At 22.3% G+C, this 10582-nt stretch overlaps 1 protein-coding gene across 1 annotated transcript; it reads left to right on the top strand.

Moving 5' to 3' along the window:
* Positions 1-1659: 1659 nt before the first annotated feature.
* Positions 1660-7413, top strand: LOC112593214 (elongation of very long chain fatty acids protein 4-like). The gene is made up of 7 exons (XM_025337564.1): positions 1660-1775; positions 2041-2231; positions 3723-3815; positions 5799-5855; positions 5937-6042; positions 6732-6868; positions 6956-7413. Exons 1-7 carry the CDS (start codon positions 1697-1699, stop codon positions 7184-7186), a joined length of 894 nt encoding a protein of 297 aa, XP_025193349.1. The 5' UTR covers positions 1660-1696; the 3' UTR covers positions 7187-7413.
* Positions 7414-10582: the final 3169 nt, after the last annotated feature.

The raw sequence follows: 10582 nt of genomic DNA on the forward strand, positions 1-10582 counted from the left end.
ATAAATCATTGTTAAAATAATTAGTATTATCAAAAAATATCAAAATTACTTTTGTATGCTTAAATAAAATATCAACGATGCGTTACACGTATTCCATAAGAAGTTATCTTTTATTTTACTGGCTATTGTAATTAATTTAAAATTAATATTAAAATTAAACTAAACGTTTTTAAATTTTAACACAGATTTTATTTTTTTACTAAACATAAATCAATTAAACTAATCGTGTGATGAACACTGACATCAGCCATACCAATAATATAATTTGTTACGATTATTTACTACAACTGATGCGATATTATGTACTGGTACACTAGTTAGTAACTAATTGACATAATATGCGTATTCCCATATATGAAATTTTCAACTATTTTAAATGTTTATTGTACTGTTAATTTTAAAAAATAAATAGTAATAAGTCATAATTTTAACTAAAAATAATATGACAATAGTGTATTTGAATATTTTATATATTGGATGGAATGAGGATACTTTGAATTTTTCAATAATTTGTCTAATTCGAGTTCGGTTTGTCAACAGTGCTTCAAAATATTATAAATTAAAAAATAATAATTCTAAATTTGAATGAAATAATATTTTTTAATATTAAATTCTTAAAATGCATTTTTTTTACAAATGGTTTATAATTTTATATTCATAGAAGCCGAATCGAATTATTAAGTGGAAATTGCTAATGTTTTTTAAATACCAATACAAGAGCAAAAATACATTTTCATGCTAATGATAAGTTTACCATATTAATGTATCACTATACATAGCTTATAAATTTATATTATTATATTTTTGATTATTGGTAAGATTCTACTATTTTACTTTAAATTAAATTTCAGTTCGTAAATTATTTTATAAAGTGTATAGCATTTTACAACGTTTAAATCTTTTATAAAAATAGTGATCAATTTTTTTTTTCGACGTTAAGAGTCCCAACTTACGATCAAATATCAAATACCTATTGAGCATCTAGAGTCATAATTTAAGTTGAATTTGCTTGGTTCTCATATATTTCTTGGCATTAAAACTTACGAATAACTTAGCGTTTGTATGGTTCTAAAATCTACTCATTTAAAACCAAAAATGAATACCCAATTGAAAACGGGTATTGTATAGTTCGTCAAATTCATTGAACAAATTAAATCAATACGCACTCGTGACTATACATTAATTTAATTATAAATATACAATAGTTCACGAGAAGAATATGAAGTTCTAATAACGAAAATAGTGTTTTGTCTTAATTTTAACGATGTGCACACATAGCCATGAAGTAAACAACTCGGTCGCTTTTTGTTAATAAAAACATATTTGTTCAAAATCAATTCATAGTTCAATAAACACAAATTATATTCTTTAATTATTTTATCCTCTATTGAGTATTTAAAAAAATATTCATCTTCTTTTAATTAGAAACAAGGTAACTTTTTTAAATTAAATTTATTTTTGCATTTTTTTTTAATAATTTATGTGAAAGCTTATTAAAACTTAAACATTTATTTTTATGGGAATATTTTCTATAAAAGTTATAATTACTAGTAACAAATTTTAAATAATTTATAATATTTAAATATCATCTTCTTTTGTAATATTAATTGATATATTTATTTTGTCCAAGAATCCAAACTTTACATTGATGAAAAATAATTTGATTTAAAGCAAAAATAAAACAAAAATTACGGACATGTTTACATCTACATTAAACTATATAATTGAAATAAAAGATTCTCTCAAAGAGTCCATACTAAATGAAGTCAAGTACGGTAAGCAATTATTTGTATAATCTATTTTCAAACTTACAAAAAATTACAATACAGGTCATATTAATTGTAAGTATCTACACGATATCTTTTCCTTATTATTATTTATTTTATTTAAATAAATGAACATCAAAACACATTAAATACAATTTAATTTTAAACATATCGTGTTCTATATATCCAGTGTACAAATTATAAAATTTATATTTTTACACAATTTATACAATATAAAGTAAATGAAATATTAAAAAGTGTATTATTTACCTAGACGAAGAAATCGATTCATGGTTATTCGTAAACAAGCCATGGCCAGTACTTGGAATAATCATTGTATACTTATTGTTTGTGATAAAAATTGGACCCAAAATGATGGAGAATCGACAACCATACAATATTACTAAACTAATTTTGGTTTTCAACTTTATACAACTTACCTACAACAGTCTGCTTTGTTTATGGGTGAGATGATGTTTTTATATTTTACGATGATAATTATTGCATTTAAATGCATTTAGTGTCAAGAACACTAAAAAAAGAATTATAGATTTAAAAATCTTTCAAATTTGTTTAAAATTACTAGCGCAACATGCACGCTTTAATTAAATACTCCATGTTAAACTATTTCATTTTACAAATAAATACTTTCATTCTAATACTAAATGATATTTTCAATTAGTATAAATATCGAAATAAATTGATATACAGATCGTATAACAATAGTCATAAAAACTTTTCCTTCATTAATTTTCGTTTTGGAAAATTTTACTCGAAGAATATGTCATACAATCATTACTGCAATAATTTCCTTGATACTGATGAAACAACAAATTATAAATATACAAGTTTAGTGACTACAAATTTTTAATAACAACATCTAATAAATTTTAAATCAAAATTAATTATCTTATTTCTTTTAAATACCTACTTAACAATAATTGTTAAATAATATTAATGTTGAAATGCCGAAGACATTTAGATATTTATTAGCATTACATTATATTATTAGTTAGCAAAAACCTGTCGTAATCAATTTTATTACAAAAATCTACCTAACCCGATTTGAGCTTATAGTTTTTATTTTTTATTTTTAATAATAATTAATCATAGAAATATAGGTAGTTATTATTAACCAAGTTTAAAATATAAATATTTCATATGTGTACATGATCATTATATTGTTACAATATGCTCACAACATAATTAAATATTTTAAGTAATTAAAAATTCTAAACGCTATTTTGTACACCATTCTAGTACTTCGTGCAGATTAGAAGATAAAAATGTAGGGCGTCGTTTGTAACTAAAAACGTATTAAAATACAACCCACATGATTTGCAGTCACAAAAATATGCCACATCAAAGGTTTTGTAAAAATTAACCAAGTAAAAATTATTTAAACACTAAGCAATCACAATAATAGAACATAATTAGATAAAAACTTTAAACATGTTATTTATAAACTTAAATTATTATTTTAATAATTAAACATACAATAACAATTAAAATATAAGCTCTTTTCAAGATTAAATTAATACTAGTTATTAAATTGTATTATGTATAAGTAGGTATTTAGATAACAGCTCATGTACATCTCACACTAAAATTCAAAAATGATATTTTAAAAGTTAGTTTTATTTCTTATAAATTTATTAGTATCCATTGTTTAACTAAACCTTAAATATCGGAAGTAATTTTTAAAGAAATTGTATCAGGTTAATGTATTAACTGTTTTTTATGAGATATGTTATATCATAAGTTATTATATGTATATATAGTTAAAGTTATCAAAAAGTTAACAAAATATATCCCTTCTATCACCCATGAGAAATAAAATTGAAAATGAAAGTGAAAATATCCGAAGCTTGGATGTTAAAATAAATAACATTAACCGTCATGATAAAATCGTAAAAAAATGAAATTTATATTTAAACATTTTTATTTTTTATTTAGATTCTTTTGACTCCTGGTATACCAAAGTATATATTTACTCACCTTTGCCATATCACTAAAGAAACTCAACACGAAAGATATTTAATAAAATGTGTGAGTATATTATTTGATTAGTTAAAATTTTTAAATTATATATAGTAAGCAAAATAACTTAAAAAAATATTATATTTGATGTTTCACAAAATATTTTTAGAAGAATCTAATGTTGGTATTACTGGAAAAAAAATAATAATTTTTATATTATTTTCTCATTATAAGAATAAATGTGATTAAAATTCTTTAGGTATATAAATGAACTTTTCACACTCCTGACCTTAACTCGGCAAGTATAGCAGTTACTATATTACCTATTTATAAGGAATATTTTAATAAAAGTAGTGATCGTTCGATTCCGAAAAGAGCAATTAATGCATTTTCATTACCATGATGCATTATGTTGGTTAACATTTTTTATTAGAAAATTACTTTTTAAATTTTAAGGAACTTTTATTTTTCAATAAAATATTCGATCATCGATTCTTCGGACAACCATTTAGTTTAAAACTGTACTCGTATAAATAGCAATCCGTACAAGGACGTTTCAGGCTATCCATTCTAAGTGATATTTCAATTGTAATTTGTTTATTACAACAAACATATTTCCTATAATATCTAAATCAAGAGTCCGTTTCAGTATTTATAATAAGTTATTATTTTACAAAATTCACGTTGGTTTTCTTATACTTAAATTAAATTAATGTTTAAACATGTTTATTTGACGAAGAATTGATGACATTATAAAAATTTAACTTAATTTAACTAATGAATGTGGACAGTATATTACCAATATTATTATGCGTCAGCAATGTGAATTATAATAATGTCACGTGGTCCATTTACATTAGACAAAAAATTGTTGTTTTTTTTTTTTGTGGAGGAAAGGGTATTTTCCGCTTTTCATTTACAACGGACATTTTTTTTTAACCGTATACAAAGAATTCCTGGTTACAACAAGAAAAACTCGCTGGACAATGGAACTCATAGCAAATTTTTATTGTATATTTTATAATAATGTATACGGGGGCATTTTTAAAGGGGAACCATGGGGCCCGTGCCCTCCCCCCATTAATAGTGTTTCATATTTTTTTTTTTAATTATTGAAAGTATTTGCCAGGCAACTGGCGACTCATGAGCCTTTTTTATCTGATGGCCTTTTTTTTTTTTTTACTTTCTATGCATTTGGCCTACTTGATTTTTTTTTCTTTTTGGTAATTTATTTGGTAAAATTTTATATAGTGTTTGCTTCCCCATAAAAACAATTTTGAACACGCCACTGTATGTATAGTTATAGTTTATACATCCACCAGCACCGTCTATCATGAATCCAATTTGTATTAATAGGGTCAGTCTATGATTATGAGTTCTATGAAAGTGGTACAATTTGCAGGCCAATGCAATAAAATGCATTATATTATACATTATTTTAATACCTAGAACCCTAATTATTAAAAATTCAATAAACTATATTGTTTATGAATCATAACAGCATGAATATAACCAGTTAATTAATTTAAAAGCATGTTACAATACAATATACTTGATAAAAAAATTACTTTCTAGCCCTTAGATAAATACCTACCTATTTAGTTTATTATTTAAATATACTAATGGCTACATTTATAATAGCATCATTAATTAATATTGTACTAGGAATCATGTTGTTTTTAGTCATATGCATATATTTTTAATTTATTAATCTCATTTTATACACAATATTATAATACTATCAGAAAGCTATTTCCCTGTATTTATATTGAACTTTTGATGTCAATGAATCATTCTATCACAGTAGTTTTAACAAGTGTTGAAATACCTTAAAAACATTTAAAAAATTCGTTTTGAATGTATAATTGAATATATCAAATTTTTTATCAGAGCAAATAAACTGTGTGAGATAATATATAGTTTATTCTTAAGTGTATTTAAAATTAAATATTTACTATTCTCAATATGTTTGTAGAAATTATTTACTCTAATTCTGTCATTGATCCTAATTATATTTAATAATTTATTCATAACAATTTTCCATTTTCACAGCTACATACTGTTTCGTGGTTTTATTTTATATCCAAGATTGTTGATTTATTAGATACGGTAAGTTTTCCGAGTATATTAACAATTAAAGTAATGTTACAATATTATATTACTATTTATCACTACACAATTTGATTACAGGTATTTTTTGTTTTGAGAAAAAAACAATCCCATGTATCTTTTTTACATGTTTACCATCATACAAAAATGGTGATCTCGTGTTGGGTGCATATGAGGTTTTTTAAAAGTAAATCTTTATATATTATATATATATGTGTATTAATTATTTAATTTCTAATTGCTTTTTATATCTATACCGATAGAGATAAATTTTGTACATTCCGTTTTAACGTATACTTTTTAGTAATATTCGCTTAAAAATAAATAATAATACTATATAATTTATTTTTCACTTTATACTTCACATAAAATATTTGTATTTTTATTAATTTTAACATTCAAAAGACTCAAAAACTCGAAAATAATAATGATATAAAATAGTCAAATATTTAATTTTTATTAAAAAGTGTTATTTTATTAAGACTTAAAATTATGTAAAAAAAAAAAATATTTCTTAAACCATTTATATTTTTTGCGAAAATGAATTTTTAAAAAAACAATTCTGTATGCTTATAAATTTATACATAGAATATGTATAGAGAATTTTAAAGTTTTGAACTATAATTACGTGATCGTATTAAAAACTGAAAATCAGAGGACTAATTTAAACATCATTAAAATGTTAGGAATAGTAGGTACCTATAATTAAAATTTGCAGTGTAAAATATAATACTAACAAAATATCAAATTGAATTTCACTTAATTATTATCATTAATTTAATATTAGAAATAATTGTTAACATACCTTGCATTTGCTTACCGTATGGACAAGATACATAAAATGTATAATAATAAAATAAATAAATACGTCTGCAGGTGAACAAGCAGCTTATGGCGCGTGGCTTAACTCAAGTGTTCATATCGCTATGTACGGATATTATTTCCTTGCTGCTCTTGGCCCATATATGCAAAAATATCTGTGGTGGAAAGTTTATGTGACTCGACTACAAATTGTGAGTACCCAAAAATATAGTTATCTTATGTTTATCAAATACTGAAAAAATTTCAAAAGTCATTTAATTTTAAATTGTTTTGTCTAGGCTCAACTATTCATCGCAGTAGGCTACATAGCATATCTGTATAAATATGACTGCACCATGCCACGAGCTTTAGCATTTACCGTTATTATCGATATTATTGCATTTATTTATTTGTTCATGGATTTTTACAAGTCTGCGTATAAGGAAGATAAAGTAAACACAATAAGCATAGCAAACAAAAACAATAAAGAAGATAAAATAGATACTGTAGACAAAATTAAATCATCATAAGCATGGATTCTGTCGTATAATATAAATCGTTATTTTATATGCATTTTACAAATACTTATTAATTATATCCATACTTGGTCAAAATTTTACAGCTTACTTAAAGTAAGTTTGATCCACCAAATGTGTGTATCAATAACAAGTCAAATACATTCGCGGGTCAAAAAAATTATAATTCTATTTATAAACCACTTTGCCAAAATGAATTAATTTTTTCTCTCGCGTTACCTGCCAACTATTATACAAATTAAAAAAAAATATTCTCTACGATATTATGGATTTTTATTTTATTTTGAATTAACTAAATTTGAAAATATTTGAAAATATATATCATAATTTACTTCATTAATATTTTTATAAACATTATAAACTGTTAAATAAATATTTTCATAATTAAAAACAAATTAATGACAGTATTTAATATTATTTAATACTTCACAATTATTTTGCTAGTATATGACATAAATTAAAGAGAAAAATACCATTGATGTTAGTTTAGTATTTCCTTAAAAAAATGATAGATAACTTTAAAATATTTTATTGAATTTATTGAATTTTAAATTATTGAATTAAACAGAAATTAAAAAACTTAACTTTACTTAGTATTTACATCAAAAAAATAAATCACTTTATATTTTAATATGATATTATCATATTGATTATTGATTATATTAAACATTCGCTTCATATATTTAAAGTTTAATCAATAAATAGAATAAATACTTGTTTGAATTTCATTTCATATTTAAATATAAGTAATAATTTTACTACAATAATATATATACTATAGTTTATTGTGTCTATTGGCTTAAATAAAATTGTTTTACTTAATAATAATTTATGAACTATGCCATTATAGTCACTCAATCAATTATAAACCGACTACTCGGTTTATAAAAAAATTAAAACTTTCCAATAGTCAAACTCAATAAGAGTGTCATTTCTGCTCTCAAAATTGAAGATAACTTTCTTAAATCCATTTTTAATTCCAATTAATTACTCAAGCTCTAACCTCTAATCAAAACTATCCTTTTTTTTCTTTTAATACTAAAACATGATATACTTCTTTTGTTTCCAAGTTCACAGCTATAACACCTCTCTTGTTTCTTCTAAAGACTTTATTGAATAAAGGTCAATTATAATTGTCTATACCGTTGTATGTCTCCTCTATAATATTATTATTTTTTCATTTTAAAATGCAAACAAACTACATAAGATTCATAATTTTATCTTGTTATCTTAATTATCTTTATTTTATGTAAAAATATAAACCTATTCTACTTTATAAATATCTATATGTGGTATTAAAATATGTTGATTATTGAGCTATCATAGTTTTATGTTAGTAGCAAATAAAAAAAAAATAGTAATAAATAATAATAATTAGTATAATGTTAGACGCGAAAAAAAGCTAGCAAATTATTCTTACTAAATTTGTAAAGCATTCTTACGTTCATAGTTTTTTAGCGTTCTTACTAAATATACGATATTTTAATTTACAATCCCTATTGAAAATTTCAATGATGGTAACAAATCATTATAACACTCTAAAATGGTTAGCAATTTTTAATTCTTAAATTATACTTGGGTACCTAGGACCTAATTAGTGAAATATCAAGTAATCATCAAAAATAAATTAATTTTAAGTACCAATTTTTACCCATTCAATAAAATATCTATATACTTAAGCTCTTACAAATATTAAAGTATGAACAATTTGAAGTTTATTTTTTAAATAATTTAAACTATTCTTCTAAAAGCTACTTAAACCATATAATTTTCATTATTAAAAAAAAAAATTCAAGAAATATTAAAAAACCGACTTCAAAAAAACTTTTACATAATTTGCATAGTATTTAAAGCTTAAAAAAAATATTTTTCTTTTTCTCTTTATGGTTAATGTTTTTGCCAATTTTACCTAAATTACGTTACAATGTAATGTATCAAATGTAAACTCACAAACATTTTAATGTTAGTTAGTCATTTTTAATATTTTAAGAAACAAATTCATTATTCAAACATAAAAAAAAACTATTTAAAATTGTTTTAAAAAAAAATTATTTTTTTCAAGATTTACAATATTATACACAATAGTATATAACATTAGAATAAAATTAATTACTAATAATAAAGTTACACATAATATTTTTTTAACAAACTAATTTTTTTATGCTCCTATTTATATTGTTTTCCGTGGATATTAGGTAGTTATTTTTTTTTATTTTACTTCATAGATAAAATTAAAAAATTGCAATGATTCTATGCATTTACATAACTTTTGAAATATAATTATTATTGTATATCTATAATAATCTAGTAATTAATATTATAAATAAAACCTCGATTACACTAATCAATAGGAGTTTTCATTAAAAAATTCTTGAGAGATTACTATTAATCATTACCCACCAAAAAAGAAAAAAAATGCATTTCCTTCAGCCACCATTTCCGATAAATTTAAAATAGGGTTCATTCGGGTTTAAATCAATATTTTTCATTAAAGCATGTTTCACATTGATCAATTAAAAATTATTTATCAAGAATAACCGCTAAATATAACATATTATTATTATTGTTGTTTGGCTATGTACGCTGAATCGTGAAAAATAATAATTTTGAATTTGTGTATTTACGACTTACAAGTAACTTTTTTTTAAAAAATCATAAAAATTGTGTCCAGTAAATAAAGTTAAATTGGATTTAAGTCAAACTTTGCCTATTAAATTTATAATCTATTACAATGGTATTGCTATAAATATATCGTCAGGATATTTAATATTAATTAGAAAGAAATTCTTGATACGAATAAACTAAAAGTAGCCCTGTGTCAAAATAAATAAAATTGTTTTAAATATATCAACAGATAAATAAGTAGGTAATGGATACAATAAAGTTGAAATTATAAATAATATTACATTTCTAATATTCTAATATCTAAATTTCTTAACATATCAATGTAGACTTTCAACTAAATTTAGAAATAGATTACTTCATTCTGTCATCACAATAATATTTTAGTTAATTTCTATTCAAAAGTTAATATTATTGATGGTGGTGAAATTTCTTTAATTTGTGAAAAATGTGAATCATTTGAATTCTACTCAACAAAACCAAAAGTTTTAGAATCATAGCCTAGATTATTCTTAGTATAGGTAATATATATAGTCTATTTCAAAATATTTAATTGCTAATTTTGCATCATTTTCATCAAACTACAATTATAATTAATATCAATTAACAAAATATTAATTATGTTTTATTCAAACATACGTTTTATTCAATTATTATTTTTTCTACCGCCATTATTTATTTTAATAACATTTTGATTTTGATTTTTTTTACAAATGTTTTATAATTATTAATCAACTCACTACTACGCTAAAGTTATAACTACTTCAT

The sequence above is a fragment of the Melanaphis sacchari genome, unplaced genomic scaffold (genome assembly GCF_002803265.2).
Source record: "Melanaphis sacchari strain LSU unplaced genomic scaffold, SCAv2.0 Contig1_pilon_pilon, whole genome shotgun sequence".
Taxonomy (NCBI): Eukaryota; Metazoa; Arthropoda; class Insecta; order Hemiptera; family Aphididae; genus Melanaphis; species Melanaphis sacchari.

Bases quoted from the DNA above. Each gene is read 5' to 3' on its own strand.
- LOC112593214 (XM_025337564.1), top strand. From the start codon at position 1,697: ATGTTTACATCTACATTAAACTATATAATTGAAATAAAAGATTCTCTC. The intron at 3,816-5,798 runs GTGAGTATATTA...CCATTTTCACAG, and splicing joins AAAGATATTTAATAAAATGT to CTACATACTGTTTCGTGGTT. The intron at 5,856-5,936 runs GTAAGTTTTCCG...ATTTGATTACAG, and splicing joins TTGTTGATTTATTAGATACG to GTATTTTTTGTTTTGAGAAA.